General features: G+C 49.5%; 5 protein-coding genes across 5 annotated transcripts, besides 3 other annotated features; 3 read left to right on the top strand and 2 right to left on the bottom strand.

Moving 5' to 3' along the window:
* The first annotated feature begins 3 nt into the window (after positions 1-3).
* Positions 4-100: a repeat region.
* A 339-nt stretch (positions 101-439) lies between these two features.
* Positions 440-3,840, top strand: FPSE_08196 (uncharacterized protein; the record flags this gene model as incomplete). The annotated part of the gene is made up of 4 exons (XM_009261314.1): positions 440-498; positions 613-691; positions 1,042-1,289; positions 2,013-3,840. 4 exons carry the CDS (start codon positions 440-442, stop codon positions 3,838-3,840), a joined length of 2,214 nt encoding a protein of 737 aa, XP_009259589.1.
* A 1,483-nt stretch (positions 3,841-5,323) lies between these two features.
* On the top strand, positions 5,324-9,215 carry FPSE_08197 (uncharacterized protein; the record flags this gene model as incomplete). The annotated part of the gene is made up of 6 exons (XM_009261315.1): positions 5,324-5,343; positions 6,064-7,543; positions 7,610-7,672; positions 7,730-8,426; positions 8,560-8,644; positions 9,116-9,215. The coding sequence occupies 6 exons, from the start codon at positions 5,324-5,326 to the stop codon at positions 9,213-9,215; spliced, it is 2,445 nt and encodes an 814-aa protein (XP_009259590.1).
* Positions 7,175-7,343: a repeat region.
* Positions 8,231-8,262: a microsatellite.
* Positions 9,216-10,811: 1,596 nt separating the features above from the next.
* On the bottom strand, positions 10,812-11,405 carry FPSE_08198 (uncharacterized protein; the record flags this gene model as incomplete). The annotated part of the gene is made up of 1 exon (XM_009261316.1): positions 10,812-11,405. The coding sequence occupies one exon, from the start codon at positions 11,403-11,405 to the stop codon at positions 10,812-10,814; it is 594 nt and encodes a 197-aa protein (XP_009259591.1).
* Positions 11,406-12,995: 1,590 nt separating this feature from the next.
* On the bottom strand, positions 12,996-13,805 carry FPSE_08199 (uncharacterized protein; the record flags this gene model as incomplete). The annotated part of the gene is made up of 1 exon (XM_009261317.1): positions 12,996-13,805. One exon carries the CDS (start codon positions 13,803-13,805, stop codon positions 12,996-12,998), a length of 810 nt encoding a protein of 269 aa, XP_009259592.1.
* A 3,946-nt stretch (positions 13,806-17,751) lies between these two features.
* On the top strand, positions 17,752-21,546 carry FPSE_08200 (uncharacterized protein; the record flags this gene model as incomplete). The annotated part of the gene is made up of 8 exons (XM_009261318.1): positions 17,752-17,841; positions 18,077-18,155; positions 18,239-18,714; positions 18,777-18,961; positions 19,020-20,881; positions 20,934-21,109; positions 21,166-21,289; positions 21,338-21,546. The coding sequence occupies 8 exons, from the start codon at positions 17,752-17,754 to the stop codon at positions 21,544-21,546; spliced, it is 3,201 nt and encodes a 1,066-aa protein (XP_009259593.1).
* Between the last annotated feature and the right edge of the window lie 932 nt (positions 21,547-22,478).

The raw sequence follows: 22,478 nt of genomic DNA, 5'->3' as shown, positions 1-22,478 counted from the left end.
CTGGTCGTCACCGACCCAACTACTAATCCAGCGCTTCGCAGCTTGACTATGGGAGAGCGGACGGGATCCCGTATTTTCTACGAGCTTTGGTCGTATGTGCAAGATGAGGCCGTAAATGAACACTATATCTGTAAACCCCAAGACTACAGAAGAGAAGGGTGCTGAGTGACAAACAAGCAGGATGCCCGCAGAATTGCCAAGCAGAGTGGTTTAATATTTATATTCTAGTAACAGCGATAGTTCAATGCTAAGAAAAGAGGCAAGATGTGCCTCAGTTCGGATTATTCACTGTTGATGCGAAGAAGGTCTAGGTTAACCCCAGTTCTCAAGGCAAGGGTTCAGATTTCTGTATTAACGTCCCGATTCTGTGAAACAATTTGAGGTAAAGAGAAAATACGAGGTTGTATTAAATCAGCCCTATAAGTAGCAATACTTTACCATGTTCATTTACAAGGCTACAAGACAAACACCACGAAGTTTGTTACTGGTACATCTTCAGTGAGTCAATGACGTGCTATTGGCAAGCATTCAACCTCGGACTCTTAACAAAGAATGGAGCATGTGCTAATAACACTGCGACGTGGTATAAACCGACTCACTTTGTGTATACAGAACGATTGGTTTCGAATATCCGCCTGAATCACCTATTTGCCTCTTTTTACTGATCAATTCTTCCCTTCCAAGGAGAAAGGTAGGATGTCTGAAAGTGGAGCTTTCTAATTGCAGTATTAACCTATTGCATCTTGCGTTCCTCCTTCCGCTCACTCACAACATCTAAGTTAAACTGTCATCGGAAATCCATCCTCAATTTCGCACTTGATCATCATCCTTGACACTCGCCCTGCAAGTTTTTCGAGGGAGCCAAAGTCATTTCTAGCAAGGCGCCCTTAAGAAAATCCTGCATTCCGGATTATAGCTGTGCCCGACTACAAGAACACGAGAAATACAACCCGTGAAAAAACACCAGTTAAAACAACCGCCTCACGCCGCCTTGTTGCTGTCGAATGCTGCAAAAAGAGTTACTCGACCCTTAAGACATAGACTGTCTTCCGAAAAATCTGGATGGCTTCATCTCCGCTTCATCGACCCTTCGGGGCTTCATCGCCATTGAACGAAGGTGGCCGGCGACGCTCACAGTTTACGTATCGCCAGTTCTCGCAGCTTGCTTCGTCCAACACTTCGAACCCGCTACGCGTTATCGCCCACATCGATCTTGATGCTTTCTACGCCCAATGTGAGATAGTCCGACTTGGGATTCCCGAAGACAGGCCGTTGGCCGTTCAGCAATGGTGAGTACGGATGTTTTTGCGCCATGTTTCATTCAAAGCCAGCATGCTACGACTTCGTTCTTCTTCCATCACTTGCAAACTCCCCATGCATTACAATACACGTACTCCCTGTTGCGATCTCTATTCACATCTCTTGGCCCGAGAATCGAGTCTGTCGCTCGATTTTGCCATCTGGATGCAAACATGATTGGGCAATTGCAACCCGTTTTCGCCCAGGCTTGCGCCGTGTTACCACCTACCGACTGAGAGGATCGTCATTGAAGAAGATCTCGAGACGATGAGTCCATGATCGAGGAGTAGAATAATACTCTCCCTTTTAAATACTCGCTATGAGGGAAATTATCGAACTACCTACGGATATGTCAACACTGATCACGTACTGTGATGCACAGTTTCACAGGCACCAATTTGTCAAATCTGATTGTTTCTTTTGCTTTTCCTATTTCCTTTCGAAGACCCTAGCCTTTCTACGTGGCTTGTGTAACGCCCGTATTTCGTCTCATCCTTGTTTTGGTTCCGTCGCCGCATCCCTCTGCACGATTTTACGCCGGTCATCAAACCTGTCACTGCGTTTTCGAAGGACGGCGTGAGAACATCCGCCCCTCGAAGCAATATGCATTGTTTGCCACCTGGCAGTTATATAGGGTCCATGGGTGACAGTCCTCAAACAACTGTCCACAGGCACCTGATAACGGCACCAAGACTGGACTAACGTGTTAACAGGCAAGGACTCATCGCGGTCAACTACGCTGCTCGCGAACATGGCATTGGACGCCATTGCAATGTCGAAGAAGCAAAGAAGCTATGCCCCGAGCTTATTGCCCAGCATGTCGCCACATGGAGAGAAGGCGACGACAAATGGGCATACCGCGACGACGCCGCAGCCAACATCGTGACAGACAAGGTTTCCCTTGACCCTTACCGACTTCAATCCAGGAAGATCTTGGCCTGCATCAAAGATGCTTTGCCGGCTGACGTACAGAAGGTGGAAAAGGCAAGCATAGATGAGGTTTTCCTTGACCTTTCAAGTCAGGTTCGCTCGATCCTCCTCGAGCGATTTCCAGAACTCTCAAATCCACCCCCATATGACGATCCTACCGAGAAACTCCCACTACCATCTATCGCTGCGCTCGACTGGCAAACAGACGCCTTGATCGATCTGAACGAGGAACAAGAAGCAATAGATCCGGATTGGGACGACGTGGCCATCCTCATCGGCTCTGAAATTGTCCGCAAAGTGAGGTCCGAGGTGCGACAAAAATTGGGCTATACATGTTCAGCAGGTGTGGCCAGTAACAAGCTACTCAGCAAGCTAGGCTCGGCTTACAAGAAACCTAACAAGCAGACTGTTGTGCGCAATCGGGCAGTGTCAGCTTTTATGGCCGGTTTCAAAGTCACGAAGCTTCGAAACCTGGGTGGAAAGCTTGGAGAGCAGATTGTGTCAACCTTCAATACTGAGAATGTTACTGAGCTGTTGGAAGTACCTTTATCAAGCATGAAGGCGAAACTTGGCCACGACACAGGGTTTTGGGTCTTCAACACCATCAGAGGTATCGACACCAGCGAGGTAAACTCAAGAACTCAGATCAAATCGATGCTCTCGGCCAAGTCCTTTCGCCCTACCATAAATTCTTCGGAGCAAGCAACACGATGGTTGCGAATATTCGCAGCTGACATATTTGCTCGACTAGTAGAGGAGGGCGTTTTAGAAAACAAGAGACGACCAAAGACCATGAATTTGCATCATCGTCACGAGGGGCAAGTACGGTCGCGGCAAGTCCCCATCCACCAAGGCAGGGCCCTGGATGAAGAGTGTCTATTCGAACTAGCTAAGGATCTACTCTCACAGATAATTGCTGAAGGTAGAGGCGTATGGCCATGTGCAAATCTGAGTCTTAGTGTAGGAGGATTTGAAGACGGCGTCAAAGGCAACATGGGCATCGGCGCGTTTCTTGTCAAAGGGGACGAGGCAGAAGCGCTTCGTTTGTCCACTTCAGAGAGCCGCCCTTCTTCTACTGGCCCTGAGCCCCTCGCGAAGAAGCGCCGTGTCGAGGACAGCGGCATTCAAAGGTTCTTTGCCAAGAGGTCCTCAACAGACCACGATGGGAGTTACTCGAACAAGTCACCTACCCCAAATGAGAAAACTACTACCGCGCGGACGCGATCAGAGGACGCAGAAAAGAGCCTCAGTTATGCTACTAATTATGGACATGAGGCCCGCTATGGATCCAATATCAGCTCACATCAGTTTACCGTATCATCGCGGCATGCGACCGCTCCCAGTACTGATACAGACCATAGCAAACAATATTCGATCGATCCTCTCAAATGCTCTCGCTGCAAGGCCAATTTTGCTGACCCGGAAGCGCTGCAGAGCCACGAGGACTGGCACATGGCCAAAGATCTTCAGGACGAGGAACGTGTCAAGCCTACATTCGCTGAACGGCAATCTACGACACGAAACACTGCACCGAAGACACAGGGGACTGCATCGAGACGTGGCCGAGGAGGTAAACTCGAGCAAGGTCAAAGTCGGCTCAAGTTTGGCTGACTTGGTCGGACACCACGGGAACAGATACCTGGCCTATCCGGATCTGCCTTCGCTGTCGGAGATGCAGTCTATGGCCAGTCCTGCCGCCTGCCTTGCGGGGTTTCCAACTCGAAATTACAACATAACGACGTGGCTGTTCTGCAAATTGAAGGCATCGGCAGTACCGTCAAGGCAATGTGGGTTTCCGTAAACGCTCAGGAGGTCGAGCATGAGCGCAGACACAATGCCAGGACTGCATAGACAATCGTCGTCATCATGCCCTGCAACGCACAAAGTTGCACGACAATAGCCCTCGAATATCCGACTGAACCATCGCAGCCGTGGCGATACGGCAACTCTCCCCTATTGGACATTTCCTAACCCCCCCGGGGAGACAATCAAGTGAAGATACCAGGGAGGATGCAGTTGTCGGTCACACAAGTCAATAGCCGATGGTATGGCAGGCCGATAAAGTAATGCAAGCAACCGAAGCGTACATCGAAAGGATCAGCGAACCGATGAGACAATTACGACGTGCTTTTTATCATATTCGCTCACGCATGCCAATATCAATCTCACCGAGACCAGAAACATGTCGATAACACCAATCTGCTGATGTACCTAGGTATTGAGTATCAAACATGATGACAGAGTAACCATGTCTTCGACTAGGTAGTGTGCCAAGACATTGACACACGTTGGTGTCGAGTAATGATTGGACGACAAAGCTTAGGCATGGAACACCTGGTCCTGGATGCAGAATTTGGGCTTCAATTGGTGCAAGCATTGATACCCAACCCACCCTCCAGACCACACCCGAAAAGCCAACCGTTAGCCACTCAGACTAGGAATTGGTCTCAAAAAGCTCAAATGCAGCTGAGGCAATGTTGGAATCCAGCAACATCTGACAAGCATGCTGCTGCGGAAACACGTTGCCTATCATTTGTGGGTGGCATACATAGTTGCAATTCATGCTTAGCGACAACACAGTGACAGGCATAGAGAAGCATGGAGCCAGAAGTAGATGCCCAATATTCCCGAGACATTTGGGCAAGAGCAAATATTACGCTCGTAAGGGAACGGAAGCACAACCGTTTTCACGATGGGCGACAAACAGCAAAGTAGAGTGACAGTGAGCTCCATCTGTCTACGTGTCGCTTAAAGTCAAGACACGATATTGAATCAGCACATATTGGGAGTTCCGAATACTTCACATAGGGTATAAAGCAGCAGTGTGAAGTGTATGATGAGATGTGACAATGGTACCTTGGACACTCATTTTTCTCGTCCACTTTCTGCCACTTCAGCCAGGTGATCCCATGCTTTGCAGAACGCGGCACTTTTCAAAAAACAGAAACTATACTCTCAACCTGGAAAGCAAGACGTCATAATTGTCAACGTTGTTGCTTTGATATCTCGGCTTCTATTTCCTTCACACACACATACATACATCGAACCACTAGTCCAGGCCACACTTGCTGATCCCTTGTGAGAAAGGGATTTCATGTCGCCTGTTCAAGTTCTGTACGAGGTGTCTCTGCTTCGCTTGCGGGCGATCGTAACTTGAACCACGGCGTATCGCTGTTACAATCTTACCACCACACCAGAGAGGAAGGTTTGGGTGGTCATTGGGCATCGTCGAAACAAGGGATAGCCTTGTTCACGACATTGCAGAGACGACGCTGGATATCATTTGCCGCGCGTGCTTTTGATGATTGCAACTTGTTTGGCTGGCGATAACTGTCTTCAAACACTCTACGTTGCTGGGACATGCAAGGTTGTGGCCCGTTTTGAGCTTTAATCTCGACCGCGACAGGTTCGATCTCTAATAAACGACGGGGTCGAATCGATCCTTCCTTCAGATTTTCAGGATTTGATATTTGAGCCAGAGTACTCCATAACTGACGCAATTCCGCGATCTTTGACACAAACAAGGGACAACCCACGTGTGACCGGACGACAGAACACTTTCATTTCCTGAATAGGACAAGACGAAGAAAGAGGCTTACAGTGCATCTGTCACACCACACGAACGGTACATCACGGCTCACGGCCTCAACTGACAGGATAGAAGTCAAGTACCGAGAACTGTACTTCGGACCATCTATCCACAAAAGACTGCCCAACAGGCCTGGTCACCAGTTTTGAATTCAATTGACAAAACGCGACGTCCGGCGAGGCCGCTACCGCAACCATTGATCATCCATTAGCACAAGGCGGGCTGCGCTGTGACTCGCCAGCCAGAACCCGTCTCGCCCAAGAGTCACAAGAAAGACAAGAAGGGCTGGAACCAAAACCCAGAGCCTGTCTCTCAAGCAAAGGGTCTCGCCCAGCCTCCCCTAGTGCCCAAGTGTCATCAGTCACCGCCAAAGCACAAGCCCAACCTCAAGGCCAGAACCCAGCCCGGCAAGGCAGAGAAGACATTGTAGGGCACGCGCAACAACTTCCGGAAGCCCCAGGCGTGCCAACCACATCTGGCTTCGGCAACAAGGCAGTCAAACGGTCCACCAAAATAGGTCGCCACTCGGTGCAGGGATGTTGGCAGCACGGAACAGACAAGGACCAGGCTAGTGAGGATCAGGATCAGAATCAGGGCACCCACGCACCAGACCAGCGGCAGCTGCAGATCCCGCATTTTGGTGTTGGGTTCGGTCAAGGAGAGAGACAAGCTTCCGTCACGGATAGTCCCAGACAAGAATCAGTCGACTCATTCACAGCCCAAGAGCGCGAGGAGGAAAACCCATCGTCAATAGACGAAAGATTAGCACAGTCCTCGCCTGGCCTCGAACGTCCGGGTCATCCCAGCTTGTACTATCTTGGCTTGCCGCAAAATCAGAACCATCTCCACCACGAGCATCACCGCGCCCAACAATATCAGGGTTTTACAGGTGACGACCCATCAATATCAACTCACCAGCAACCTCAACCTCTCAGCTTTGGCCAGCATCAGCATCAGCATCAGCATCACCAACCTCCTGCATGTTCCTCGCCACCACTGCATTTTTCTTTCCCCTTTCCTTCACCACCAGCATCAGCACCACCACCGACATCTGTCTTCGGACTGGCTCCTCCTCCACCTCCTCCTGCAACTCCACCAAGGCCACCATCGAGGCGACGCTTCCAACCAACGACGTCTCGCCGTCAGCAGAATTTGTCCCACTGCCGTTCCAATTCAAACCTGGGCTCAAGCTCAAGTAACGGTGCCAGTGCCAACCGACGTCTGCTGGCCTCACGTTCTCCTGCAAGTCACTCTGCCAGTGGGAAAACCCCTCGTCAGCGCCTAGCACCACTGCCTCCGCAGCCAATAGATTCTACAGCCCCACAGGATACGCCCACCGCCCACCACCGCCATTCGCCTTTTCTTCCTTCTCATCCTCACCCTCCTGCTTCTTCTCTTTCTGCCCGTTCTACCCTCTCAGCTCTCTCCACGTCGTCTCCCTCTTCCCCCATACTCGGGTCTATCTCCTCTTCTCCCGCTCTTCCTTCGACCTTCTCTCCCCTCTCTTCTTCTTCTTCCTCATCTTACCAGACTTGTTCATCGGCCATATACTCCCCACACATCAATATGTCGAGATCATCCCGAAACCCTGCCCCAGCCGCTGCCGGTACTGGACGTCAAAACGAATACTTTGTTCCTCGAGATGGCATCGACCGTGAAGTCATCTCTGCCGATATTTGCCGTTACTTGGGCAACGACGCTCTCGTCCGTCCCGGCCACTACGAGGTACGCCGTGAATAGTAAACCCCGCCATCGTGATGGAACAAATGGCTCACATTTCAATCATGACAGAACCCCCAGACAGGCCAAGCCGTGCAAGGCTACTACATCACGGCCTACAGGAATCTAACAACTGTGAGTATTCTATCGTTACGACAATACATCGACGATAAACTAATCGTGTCTTACCAGGCCATGATTGAGGACCTGAAAGCAGACTCTGCACGATGGGACAGTGAAAGGCGTGCGCAGACCTCACGCAACACCTCCGGAGGTACTATTGCCTCGAGAAACGTTGGCGTACCGCCGAGACACTCATCTAACTCACCTGTAGTGCAATACCGCTACTCGGAGACGCATCAGTCGCGTCAGCATCATGGTCCTACCGAGGGCCCTTACGCCACCGATCCTTACGCTCGTGACTCCGGCTTTGACGGAGGACCCAGATATCCCGGAACAGGTGCTCCCGGTTACACTGGTGCTGCCGGTTCATATAGCCAATCTTATGGCGGCTCAAGTAGTGGGTTTGCCGGTTATGCCCAAGCCCAGCAATCCCCTCCCCCAGCGGATGCCAGATTCAGCTCCACTCCTGCAGCTGCCGTCATGAACACACCTTACACGGCTGGCCAAAGCCCTTACGTGGACGTTGGAACAAACCAAAGGCCCAGAGGATACGATGCTTATGCTAACCAGGCTGCCGCCGCCGCCGCCGCCGCCGCCGCCGCTCAACAGCAGGCTTATGCCACTTCTGCACCTTCGCAACCCGGTTATCCGGCCACTGCTGCTTACCAATACTCAGGTCAGGCTCCTCCTACGGGCTACACAATGCAGCCCCAGGACCCCTTTTATGGTCGTGGTGCGTACAGTGGAGGGCCCGATGGGCAAGTTTGTAAGGATAACGTACTGATTTGTCGAGCTTTAGCAGGTCAACCAGCCCAAGGATATACCCAGGCCTCACAGTATGAAGAAACTCCCCGGACTCGCGCTTCCGCGACACCAACAAATACTCAAACAAATCCCAGTGGCGCCTCCAGCAACCGACGTAGTGACCGAGAGAGCGACAGGCACAGCTCCGACCGTCACCACCGCTCCAACCGCCGGTAAAAGGTGTGTTTCCGGAGTACCGAGGCCGGATCTTTGTGCCCTCCCCCTTTGCCTGAGCTTGTCGAGACGCACCGACGTTTTCGCGAGTGTGATGATTTCTGCATAATGACCGGATTACATGGAGTACGGCTTATTTCCCCCCTGGATCGACCTTCCCCTCCTCTTTTCTGTTTCTTCCGGAGATGACCCCTTCAGAGGCTCCAGGTTTCTTTTCTTTGGCAGGTGCCACCACCGAGTTGCAAGTTTGCATCTTAACAGGAGTTTCCACTGGAGAGTTATCCCATCCCGTCTTTCTGGAGATTGATCCTGTCATCTACGAACCTGGATTCCCTGGAGTCGATAATACCATTGGACGTTTCAACTACTATTGCCATCGATGACGCCCTGGACACACGAACTGGACCTATTTTTTTGAGACGCATACCCTTGATGCCTTTTTTTCTTTTACATATTATGATGGACGACCTTGCATAGTGGGAGCCTTGCCTGGATTGACGACCTCATCGACTTCGCACTTTATTGCCACGCGGATGAGACCATGCTGCATACGTTTTATACTGGGACACGGCGCTGAGTTGGAAAAGGAAAGGGAGCCATCCCTCACCAGGTGGATTTGGGGTGGTATCTCATGTCATGGCCTTGCTGTCCGGATCCGCCCTCAGGGGAAGTATTCTGTTTTCCGTTCTACCTGGATCTGGCTGGTTCTTGCTCTTTTCCTTCAATGTCTTTGGCCCTCGGATTCTTCGATGTGAACCATCGTTGAGACGCGGCGTTAATTGAAATAATAATTGGCAGAGGCCGGCATCCGGACAGCAAGGTGAGTTCAAACGAGCTTGTATATATTAGCCAACCTTTTCAAAGGATCTTTTGCTTCCCTTGTTCCCTCACTCCCACGTTTCTCCCAATGATGGATTCTCCATGGATTTTGTCTTAATATGAATCGCAAAGAGACTGACTCGACAGACTTGACTCAAGCAGCTAGGTGCGCAAACCTGAAGACTCTGGACACAATCTTCTACTGGATCTCCCTGGACATACTTGGAATTACCTTTGAGCAACTACCTTGCAATTGCCTCTATACATTACCAAGGAATGGACCCACCTCGTTAGGATTGTGCTTTTATCTGGAAGTTTACCTGCCTCAGCCGAGGTTTGCTCATGTTCGTCTTGGACGTACTCGCACCCACTTGCGTCCGCAATGGGTTGCTTGGGATACAAAAACAAACAAAAGCCAGAGCATACCATTGCACAGGAGTCAAGGTAACACGCACACGGTGATTCAATGACTACCCGCTTGAAACCATTCCCACTCCGCGTCCTCGGGCTGCTGCAACTTGCTACGCTATTGCCTGCAACATGAAACGCTTGCCGTTCTGGGTCTGCACAAATTCGTTCCCGCTTCCACTATGGATTCCTGCTGCCCTATGCCCTCTTTGAGATAGTCAACTTCCTCAAATCTGGATTTTTGCTACACCCTGTTGGCCACTTGACAATCGTGATCATTCGGCATTTTGGGATTACTCAAAGCTTGCGGAATCCTCTCGTCCAGAAATATATCCCAACATGGCATCAACTATAGACAACACCACGTCATTTGAAAGCGACGCACTGTGTTTATCAATTCGTCCTGCCTGCCCCTGGAATGATTATGACCGGAGAACTGGACCATGTCGATACCGGAATTGGAACTCCACCCACCCCCTTTGGTTTGGTCCTGAATAGCAGTGTGGATGGGCAAGAAGGAAGATTGAAGATGTTTGGAAGTGGCGGTTCAATGTTTTTCCCCTTTTTTCTTTTTCGATTCTTTGACTTTGTATCCATGGGTATATCCTCGTTGGCTGTCGTGTTGTACTGTCCTTTATTGTTTCTTCTGCTGCTCAGCGAAGATTTTGCTATTGATTGGAGATACAAGGAGTTACAGAGGTTGTTTATTTCTTCAGTTGGATCTGATTGTTTGAAAGAGGTATGAAACTATTATTATTGCAAAAGTTTGATTGGAATACAAGAGTTGGTCATGTTATGAATGAATGAGAGGATTTGTATGCCACCGAGTGAGATAAAGAAATACGTTTGAATCAATTGACCTGGGAAATACCAATGCGTTGCTCAGTTTTACCAATCAATACTGCCATTTTGAAGACCCAGACGCAGTCTCCCTTGCCATGTACGCTCAGTGACCCTGATCGATAGGCTGACGACTCCGACGTCTGTAAGGATGATAGGAGTGAAGTCGTTGGTGAATACAATGGGCCGTGTGGTGATGCCTAGGAAGCCTATGCCCACCTGGAGCCGCAGGTTCTGGAGGAGGTGCTTCGAGAATACCATCATTAAGAAGCGTCGCAACAACAGCACGAACCCAAACTTCACACCGAGTCGCATAATCGGGGAGAGGCGCATAATCGTCAGGGCCGAGCGGCCTTGAATATTCTTTGATCATGGCTCGCATACGATCAAGATCCTGAGATGCAATGTATCCAACGAATCGACTTTGGCATATGTCACCCATCTGTTCTGATGACTTGAGAACATCAGCTGTGACAGGTAGTGTGGTTTCTGGATGGTCTTGAAGAGAGAGGTCTGTGACGAAGTAAAGGTAGCCGGCTGGTCGAGGGAAGCCGGTTGGGATAAAGATCTTGTGAACGTTTGGGGAATGCTCTATGTGAAAGACTTGATAGCGAGGTGGTTCGGAGTCGTTGGCAGATACGACAGGTCCCGATTCACCCACAACAGTCTGAGCAGAATCGGGATTTACTTGGGGAATCATGGTGCGAACTGGGCTTGGAGATGTAGTGGTGGAATTATATGAATGCTGGTTGGAGCGAGAGAAGCGTGTTTAGCGATGATCAAAAGGATAACTATGTAGCCGAATGTACTTGGTTTATAACAAAAGGCTCGGGACTATCAGGTGCAGAGGTAACAAAGAAGAGTCACCGAGCGCATGCAGAAAGTCATCTGATGTCCTGTGTGAACCCGTCCATATCACCATGGCATGCGAGGTGTTGTTAGGATAGCTTGCGCTTCGACGCCTGCGGGTGGCCGAAAGCTAGGGATAGCAACTGTACTGCCCCGGACTTGGTCTGTTTGTGGTGTTGTCGCCGGTTTATCGGTGTACATAGTCAATGACGATAGCTGCACATTTACATACGTAAAGACGTGGACGCTTTGGAACCTAGCAAGATATGATTTGCATTGCTGCTTATATGCCGATCATCTACCACTTCCCTGACGCTTTTGTATCGAGTTTGTTTAATTTTCGAACACCAGAACGAAGCATTATACTCACATAGCCTTGTTGTTGATCCGAATTGCATCGGCAAAGCAAATAAGGCACAACTGGGCTATTGCATATCGTACCAGCATGCCTAGTCGAAGATTCGACAGATTTTGCACTCGACAATGGGCCCACGCTGTGAGGAGGTACTGGTGTAACCGCACAGAACTTTGTTTGTTTGACATTGCTAACTCTGGAAGGAAACTTGGCCGACTGTCGCCGCACGCTGTGATGCTCTCCCACCAGTATGGGCCGTTGAGTGGAGGGTCGAGACGGGTGGCTGCGCTGGCTCAAACACAAGCCCGGGACCTGTCGATTTGTTTGCTGGCACGGCAGAACGCCGAGATGGGAAACTATCATATGTCTCGGCATGCCGACACGCCGAATGAGACAAAACAAGTGAATGTTTGTTTGTCGTGGTTTTGTAATACCGCAGTTGATCGTCCGAGGCCTGCATGAGGCGAGGAACATGGCTGAGCCAGTTAGATACGAAGGAAGATTACCTGGCTTAGTACTAAGACATAGTAACGGAAGTACTAGCCAGGATCTATAGACCTGTGTGATGTTCGAGAGAAGCATGAGCTTGCGCAGCTGCCTTGATGTCAAGACCGACTGCATCTAGCAGGAAGAAGCCCCGACTTGCAGTACAATCGGTCGGTGTGACTGCAGCTTTCCGTAATGATTCACGCGTGACCACTCACGCCGACCGATTAAAACTTGAGCGATAAGTGAAAGGCGCCTATGTATGCCATTGTGAGTCCTTCCTCGGAACTGCAAGCTCCAAGAGTTGCAGTTGGGTTGAGTACCTCTGTTGCGATATTCGCCTCGCGTAAGCGGTGAGAGTTGCATACTAGGAAATGTATAGACACTGCTCACATTAGTACTTAGATAATCGTCCTATGGGAGGTAGGTGTCCATCATTCAAGAATCGCGTCTCATCAAAGGGGGCAACATAGTGAATTGAGATACAATCTGGTATCGCCTACTCCATCTCATCGTGTCTTCGTTTCACAACTCTCCATAACTAACTAACTACCTATCCATCGCTGCTATAAAGTCAAAACAGAAAAGGCCGTACTAGATTTACTGAGACTTAAAATCCATTCCCAACTTCTTCTTGACCTTGTCCCTCTCGGTGATCAAGCCCACTATACCAAACGACCTCTTCTTCCACCCTTCATCGATTGGCAGCCTTTCTTGTTGAAGGAAAGCCCTGGCATAACTACACTCGACCCTGTCTCCAGTGCCAATGACATTTATTATCAACGCGATCTCAGCACAAGCGAGATCGTTCTCAAATGCTCCATACTGAACACCTGGGTTGTCTTCTTTCTGTCTAGCGATGCGTTTCTTGCGAAACTCAACAAGATCATCAACCGTGATAACCTTGCCATCCTTTGAGCTAGCAAGAAGGTCCTCGACGAGATCTTTTTGAAGAGTGATGTTATCACCTTGTTGATGATCCCGACGGGTCAAGGATATGTCGTGCTCGACTGTGTTGGGCAAACCGAGCTGATCCAAGTTCAAGACTCTGTGACCCTCGGAGTCAACCTGCCCTGGCTTGCGCATACCGAACTTTCCCAAGACGGACCACGGGTCAGTTACCGTCTGCCATAACTTCTGCAAGAGCGACCTTTGGGTGACTGGATCGTCGTGGAATTTTGAGGGCGCACGCTCTTGAAAGATCGGATTGGCGAAGGCGGCCCCAAGAGGTTTAGAGAGTCCGACGGCGTTCATCCCTGCCAGGACTTCTTCAACACGCACGTTCCGGCCATCCCGTGGAAGATAACCGTGGTTTGCGAGACTGTTGATGAGTGGACAGGGACCTCGTATGTCATCAGGGCCTGAAGGGGCATATGCGCCTTTGGCGAGTGGTTGTGTTGACGATGCCATCCTGTATAAGAGAGCACCATGAACTTTTGCCAATAGTCTCGGGTCGCAAGGTGAAAGTTAGAGGAGAGATCAAAGACAATAAAGCTTAGAAGATATAAGAGACAAGGAGGGGCAATGCAATGTGATTTGGACAGATCATGTCGTCTTACCGACCATAAGCAACATTCATCGATCTGCAGCTCTTGGAGGCCCAGCCAGTGAGACAGCTGTCAGTCGGGACTATTGACACTAACCTCCCCATTAACTTCAGCCAGCCTCTATTTTGGAGACCGAATCATGGGCACAGCTGTTGGATTTACATGACCCCTGATTGGGCTCAGACAAGTCTCACTCTTGTCTGGCGGCTTTTTCCGCTTTGACCTCTGGTTTGATATTCCCCTCTTCAGCTTCGCTAGCGCTCAACCAGGATGCTTTGTCAACAGCGTATCAATAAAAAGTATTCGTATGGCCTCAATTCCAAGCCAAGGCGTGTAACATGTTGATAATCGAGATGATTTACTGACATATGTTTTGGCTCAGCCTTGCTTCTGAAGGCTTCATGACACAAGATGGACAGACGTCTGAGTTGAACAGTCCCAATGAGAGCCTAAAGAAACGTCGGTCTGCATTTAGTGCAGAGTATAGCGATCTTTAAGTTCTACCATGGTATATGATTGGTCCGGCGAATAAAGCCGAGTATACAGGATTGATTGCCGTGATAAACTATCCCAGTAGCCCAACGATGCTGACATGGGTGAACATCCACAAGCCTTGTTAGTATCTTGGCCAGGCACAAGATGGTAAAGAATATTAGATAAGATAACAGCTACTGTTCAGCCATCTGCTCCATGGTTCTGGCATCGTCATGTGTTTGCTCGGAGTACCAGACATGTCTGTCTGTAGTAGCTCTCCTAAAGAGCGCTAGACATCATGAAGCGATTCGAGGTGATGCATCATGATTTAGCCAGTGAGGAGATAGAAGGTCAGCGTTGCACGCATGGATATAATGTCTTTGAGTTACCCAACCTGTAGCTAGTAATGTGGATAATAAGTTTGAGGTAGACCAGGCTGCCGTTATATGGCGGCTTATTGCTGGTATTCCATGAAGAAACTATTAGTTACTGGGGCACTTGATGTAAGTCGCCTGTTCCAATGACATGGTGTCGATATCAAAAGTTACCTGCTCCTCGGACTTGCTTGGGATGTCGGAGAGTTCGACTTCATCGCAAACGACCACTTGACAAGATTCCCAACACCTGTTGCACCTGATCAGCCGGGATGGCTCAAATTTATTTACATCACACCCGCCAAAATGTCATCGATACGATTAAGCAGCCCGACATGTCGACTGGCTCGTCTACCTTTTGGTTCGACACGATGCATGCATGAATACACACTTTGGGAAATAACAATGATATCCACGAAAGTAACGCATGGACTGGAACAGGGACTAAGGTAAGGCCTTGAAAGACCGACCCTCTTCTGCCAATAAAACTGCCAATGTGATGTGAGCGGCGCAATACCTTTAGTATATGAACTTGGTACTGCGCGGGGAAGTTCTTTTATAAGATAAATCACAAGCCGGAGATCATCTCTGGCATGTTGTTCAGTTTCGCTAGAGGTCATCGAGGAGCAGTACGAGAAGTGCAGTTTGAAGGTCTCCAGTGACATGTCCTTTACAAAGCCGGTGCTGGCCTCGATCGAACCTTGAGGTGCCCGCGTTATGGATCAAACATAGTGGCTAGACACTTTCAATATACCTACTTGCAGAGAATGCGATACGTAGGTATGTATTTGACACGTGCTAGTATATGGCTGCGATTTGATCTGTTGTTGTTTCCAAACCTCGAGTTGCAAGATACGTACCAGGGACTGTGTAGACTCAGCTGCTAAATGAGGTTAACGCAACCAGTGCAATGTCTCATAAATGTCTTTCATTTGTCTCTGCAGCGCATACTGTATCCCTCTGCCAACTCGATTTAAATTTCAGCTCTGAGAGAAGTGCATGAATCTCACAGCCAAAGTGCAATTGTGTTGGGTGATGTTGATGGACCTTTCCCCCCACGCACAGAAAGATTTCCTATCCTTCTCAGCCTTGAAATGACGAGGGTGACGTTTCGAGGGACCAACAATTTGGAGTTTCCGCATCTGCAGTAACCCAACTAACTATTCTAAGCCAAAAGCGGTGAGGGGGAAATTGGCGGGGCACTAAAGTTGATGGTGCTGGACCCTGCGATCTGACTGGTTTTTTTTATGATTGATTTGTTTTGGCTATTTTGACCATTTCATGCTGCTGCTACCTTAGTCTTTACCATGTCTTCATGTGACCGACTCTTTGGTGACCTTTCTCTAGTGGCAGGTCAACGCAATGCAACAGAAGCTACCCGACAACTGGCAGTGCAAAGAGGTAGTACCTATTCAACATCCCACTTTCATACTATGGATGGATGTCAGGGATCACTCACTCCAGGCTCTTGTGGTTGGTTGTCAGGGCATTATCCTCCGGGGAAAGCCCCGACCTAAACAAAATGAGTCTCAGCCCTTTGTACAGAGTACCTAGACCTAGGTAAATATGTAATAAAAAAGAAAAGAAGAAAAAAAGTGATCGGCAATCCTGTCATGGATGACCTCGTGCTTTACTCGTGGCATGCTTGTGCTCTGTTTGGTGCTTATGTGCGTCTTGAGGTACCTTGTTCATTGGCTTGAAACATCGACTTGCTTTGACTCGAGATTTGGGTCGTTGAACATGGCAACCCTTGCATTACATCTGGCAGCCGCTCATGCCTTGGCTTTCCTGTCACTCAATGCCTTTCCACTAGACTACCTGAGCCATGAACGTTCGTTGGTTATTATGTGCTCTTTCCCCGCTAGCTGCACTTACTCCAAGCCGTGAATAACTGTTGAAAGATCATCTGGGTAGTAGCTGTCTGTACTCTGTAGGTACCCGTATATTTCAACCACCGAGGGACCTACAGCTTAGGTTCCATCTCCTTCACCAATAGGTACTGTTCAGGACCGCTTTCACACCTTGCTTAATATATATCCACCAGATTTCATCATCTACCGAAAGAAGGAAACAAAAGAGACCAGCCCGGGCCCACTGAAAAGTCAAAACGTGTGCGTTTGTTTTTCTTCACTCCTCCAGTTCATTTGACTCCGTCCCCGACGCCGTCTCCAGTGTCCGCCGCCGAGTGACCGAATTCAGTCCCACACACAAGTCGGTCGGACTTGAACTGGTCTCGGAGGATTAAAGAGAGAGAGAAAAAAAGGAAATTAATTGATGAGAGCCAAAGAAGGCGAAATTTAACAAGTCAGTCTATACCATTCTAGACCGATCTTTATGTAAATCATTTTCTTCCCACCCTAATCTCTAATCTCAGAGGGCAAGTTTCCTGACATCTCCTAGACTGGTATTGACGCTGCCTTGTAGTCTACTGGACCTGGAACTGGAGCCCTACCTTGGTCAAGTCCAATCAGAGTCTCCATATCCCATCTTTTCAATTTTCGAGCCCCCTGGACACTCGCACACACGGGCGACGGCCCTGGTGCTACTTTCTCCCGACTACAACTTTTTGGGCCTCTGGCATCGTCCATCGGGACCTAATATTTCCAGCTCTTGCAAAAGGGAAGCAGGGAAGAGAAAAAAAACTTGTAAACGAAAAAAAAAGTCACTCTGACTTTTCGAGGCGAATACTTTCGATCCCCGAATCAAGCCCGCACCTGCATCGCACCGTGGCTCGTGGCCTTCCATTTCGGACTGTGAACTAGCTGAGGTGGACTTTGTGCTTTTCTTTTTGGGTGTTGTGCTTTTTGGGCTGTCTCTAGATGCCCCGCCATCCGCCGCTCGCCTTTCTTATCCAGACCTGACAGATCCTGATTCCGCTACTTTCGTCCGCCTCTCTTTCCACCACACACTCCTATCCTCTTCGGCTTCGACGTCGACTTCTCTATATATCCACCATTCACCATGGATACCGCCGCTGTGAGGTCCTTGCTCGCCACTAGCTTGGACCCTGATGCAGACAGCCGAAGGCGTGCTGAGATTCAGTTGAAACAGGTGCGTATTGCATTTGCGTCGTTGTGTTGAGGGAATGTCTTTGTTGTGCTTGGGTGCCATTGGAGATTGTGAACGGCCATCTGCTTCACCATGTCGCTATCATGGCTGCCTCACATGCTCCTTGCCGCATTCTATCTCCTCTGCGCACTCATCAGCTGCCCGTCCCATGCGCAAATCCCAAATCACAAATCACAACAAGAATCAACATGCTGATTTAAATTGCTGTATTATCTAGATTGAAGAACAGCCCGGTTTCCTCGAATGTCTACTCGATATCCTACAAGCTGAACAAGAGGCCAGTGTCCGTCTGTCGAGTACGTTGATCCAATATTCGTGCCCCTCTATTCAAGCTATCCCACTCGCTTCTTGACCCAGCTCTAACAACACTCTTATTCAGCTGTTATCTACGTAAAGAACCGTGTCAACCGTTCATGGTATAACAACGAGGGTTACTCTACCGAGCCCCCCTCGAACCCAATCCCCGAAGATGAAAAGGCTCGTGTGCGAGACCGCCTTCTGCCGATTCTCGCTGCTTCCGAAGGCCTCGTCCGCCAGCAGCTCATTCCCGTCCTCCAGCGAATCCTCCAATATGACTTTCCCGCTCGTTGGCCAAGATTTATGGACTTCACCCTGGAACTTCTTAACACGAATAACCCTGGCTCCGTCCTTGCTGGTTTGCAGTGCCTGCTCGCTATTTGCCGCGCCTTCCGTTACAAGTCGACCGATAGCGATGACCGACAACACTTTGACCAGATTGTGGAGGCAAGCTTTCCTCGCCTTCTAGCCATCTGCAACGAGCTGGTGAACCAGGAGAGCGATGAGGCCGGCGAGATGCTGCATCTTGCTTTGAAGGCCTATAAACATGCGACATGGGTACGCACCTACCGGAACATCACTTCTCTCTACCTGGGAGCCTATACTGATCTTACTTGTAGTTGGAACTCTCTCCCACGTTGCGACAGCGCGATATCAACATCGCTTGGTGCACTGTTTTCCTACACACCGTCTCCAAGGCTTGTCCCGCCAGTGCCATGCAGGGCGACCAACACGAGCGCGAGAAGCACCATTGGTGGAAGGCCAAGAAATGGGCTTTCTTCAACCTGAACCGTCTCTTCATCCGGTACGGCCAGTCATACTTTCTCTTCATTGGTAATATCCCACTAACACGGTGCTTTCAGACATGGCAACCCTGCCAGCCCAGGCAAGGGCGAGGAAGCGCTTGCTTTCGCTAAAGACTTCACCGCGAACATTGCTCCCGAAATCCTCAAGCACTATCTCCAGGAGATCGAGAAGTGGGTCGCCAAAACCTCTTGGCTCAGCCGGCCTTGTCTTTCTTACACTCTTGTATTCCTCGACGAGTCAGTCCGACCCAAGGAGATGTGGGCACACCTCAAGCCTCACCTCACCAACCTGGTTACTCATTTCGTCTTCCCTGTCCTTTGCCTCACCGAGGAGGATGTCGAGCAATTCGAGGACGAGCCCGACGAGTATCTTCACCGAAAGCTCAACTACTTTGAAGAAGCCTCTGCTCCCGACGTTGCTGCCACGAATTTCCTTGTCAACCTCACCAAGAACCGCCGCAAGGAGACTTTCGAGATCCTCAAGTTTGTCAACGCCGTTGTCAACGAGTACGAACAGGTTGAAGATGACAAGAAGAACCACATTGCCAAGGAGGGTGCGCTGCGCATGATCGCCACTTTGGCCCCCGTCATTTTGGGCAAAAAGAGCCCCATTGCGGACCAAGTTGAATACTTCCTTGTCCGTTACGTTTTCCCTGACTTCACCAGCACTCAGGGTTATCTCCGTGCTCGTGCTTGCGACACCATCGAGAAGTTTGAGCAGCTCAACTTCCAAGATCAGAACAACCTTCTTACCATTTATCGACACATTCTGGACTGTATGGCCGACGAAGCCCTCCCTGTCCGTGTCACCGCCGCGCTTGCTCTCCAGCCTCTAATCCGACACGATATCATCCGAACGAGCATGCAGCAGAACATCCCTACGATTATGCAGCAGCTTCTCAAGCTCGCTAACGAGGCCGATATCGACGCGCTTGCGAACGTCATGGAGGACTTTGTTGAGGTTTTTGCCACCGAACTCACTCCCTTCGCTGTGGCTCTTAGCGAGCAGCTCCGAGACACTTATATGAGGATCGTTCGCGAGCTTCTCGAGAAGGAGAGCAAGGTTGGAGACGATGGCGAACTTTATAACGAATATGATGACAAGAGCATCACTGCCCTCGGTGTTTTGCAAACTATCGGCACTCTTATTCTCACTCTTGAGAGCACCCCTGATGTCCTGCTCCATATCGAGGCTGTTCTTATGCCCGTTATCAAGGTTACCTTGGAGAACAAGCTCTACGATCTTTATAATGAAGTGTTTGAGATCATTGACAGCTGCACGTTTGCCGCCAAGTCCATTTCTCCTACCATGTGGCAGGCCTTTGAGTTGATTCACACTACTTTCAAGGCGGGCGCTGAGTATTACCTCGAGGACATGCTGCCAGCTCTGGACAACTTTGTCCAGTTCGGTGCTCCTCAGCTAGCTCAGAAGCCTGAGTACACTCAAGCTCTTTTCTCCATGGTCGCTGACATGTTCACCGACAGCATTCAGGGAGGAGTCGAGAGAATATGCGCTTGTAAGTTGGCTGAGGCTATGATGCTTAGCTTGAAGGGGCAAATCGACAGCTGCGTTGAGGGATTCATCAATATTGCCATGACTATTCTGGCCAACCAGGATGTCAAGGTCAAGAGCTATCGTATTCACCTGATGGAGATGGTGATCAACTCCATCCACTACAACCCTCTTCTTACTCTCCAAGTTCTTGAGAACAAGGGCTGGACAAACCGCTTCTTCAGCCTCTGGTTCGGCAGCATGACGGCATTTACTCGTGTTCATGACAAGAAACTGTGTATTGTTGCTATCTCAGCTCTGCTCAGCCTGAACCCCGAGCACGTCCCACAAAGCGTTTCTGTTGGCTGGCCTCGATTACTGCAGGGCATCACTGAACTGTTCCGCTCTCTCCCTGCTGCTCAGAAGAGTAAGTTTAATAAAGCTCCGAGTACATTCAGCCTGAAACTAACAAACGACAGACCGCGACGAAGCTCTCCGCGATGATTTCCACCTCGAGTCTACCTACGATTACGGTGAGGAAGATGAGTGGGATGATGACGAGGCCAACTGGAACGTCGAAGAGGAGGAAGAGACTGGCGAGACAGCCGAGTCCAAGGATGAGAGCACTGCTTACCTGAACTTCCTCAACGAAGAGGTATGTTGAACGCGCATTACCTACTTTTTCTATGACAATTACTAATGCAAAGCCAGGCCCAGAAGTTCAGCCGAGCGATCGATGATGTTGAGGAAGACGACCTCGGTGAGGATTCTGTCCTGCTTGAGTCGCCGCTTGACAAGATTGAGCCCTACCAGCTGTTCCGTAATACCTTGATGAGTACGTTGAATGCACAGGTGAAACTGTACATCGCTAACCTGTTTTTAGAAATGCAAGCAGAGCAGCCCCAATTTTACGGGAGCTTAGCTGGACACCTTACAGCCGATGACCAGAACGTTATTCAGAACGTGATGGTCAAGGCTGATGAGATTGCCACACAGCAGGCTCAACAGGCCCAGCAGGCCCAGCTCCTCGCTCAGCAGCAGGCTGCCGCTATGGCCGCTAGCCTGGGTGCACAGAACGGAGGTGCCAGCTAATCAGGCCAAGTTTGTGGTTGAGAAAAAAATAAGTTATTGGAATTGTTTCCCCTTAGTTATATCCCCTTCCTCTTTCGTGTTAGGGCAGGAGTCAAGATTCCCCGGGGACCATGAGACGTGTTGAGCCCATGTCAAAAGAAAGAGACTTTAGAACGTGCAAACAATGCTGGACGAACCCGCCGTGGAAGGCCTTCCAAAAGAGTGCCGTGGGTATGATTGGTACAGGGCAGCTGGATCGAGAGGCTATTTAACGAGTTGTTTATCATGATGGGAAAGGAGCGTGGGTACGACAGAGACGAAGAGAACGAGAACGAGAACGAGAACGAACAGCCTTAAAATAGGAGACAAAAGATTCTCAAGGGTGGTTTGAGACGACTGCAACCCAACCCTGGATCAAAATTGTCTAAAGGTAAATTTATTGAAATAAAATCCATTAGTTCCAATTCCTCATTCGCTAGGCATATGTCCCCTGCTTGTGCCGCTTGTAGATTGGTCTTGAATGTGATAAAATGGTCTGCTTCGTTGTGTCCTTCTTGATGGTGCGATGCTAGCGATACCTTCCCTCCGAATTCTAGAAACACATTCAAGAACAGAGGTTTTGCCACCCCCCTTCCCTCCCTGCAGAATCTTTATTCTTTTATCATCATCACCAACAACAGTTTCCATCAAGAATTCTACCACCATTATCGACACTTTACCATCTCGAAATTCAGCACTCATCTGTGATCCCATCATATCGCCATCATGATCTTTAAGCCCACCTCCCAATTAGCCGCACGATTCCGGCAGCGTGCAGACCTGCTATCCACACGCCTAATCCGACACTCAGAGCTTAAGAGAACTATGGATCGAGCCATACAGAAGTTATAACCCCCACTTGAAGTACAACAATGTCTTGTCGATATCGGTATGAAATATTTAAGCTTTATTAA

This window comes from Fusarium pseudograminearum, chromosome 2 (assembly GCF_000303195.2).
Source record: "Fusarium pseudograminearum CS3096 chromosome 2, whole genome shotgun sequence".
In the NCBI taxonomy this organism is placed as follows: Eukaryota; Fungi; Ascomycota; class Sordariomycetes; order Hypocreales; family Nectriaceae; genus Fusarium; species Fusarium pseudograminearum.
The sequence above is the reverse complement of the archived record's forward strand: the minus strand, read 5'-3'. Positions and strand labels throughout refer to the sequence as shown.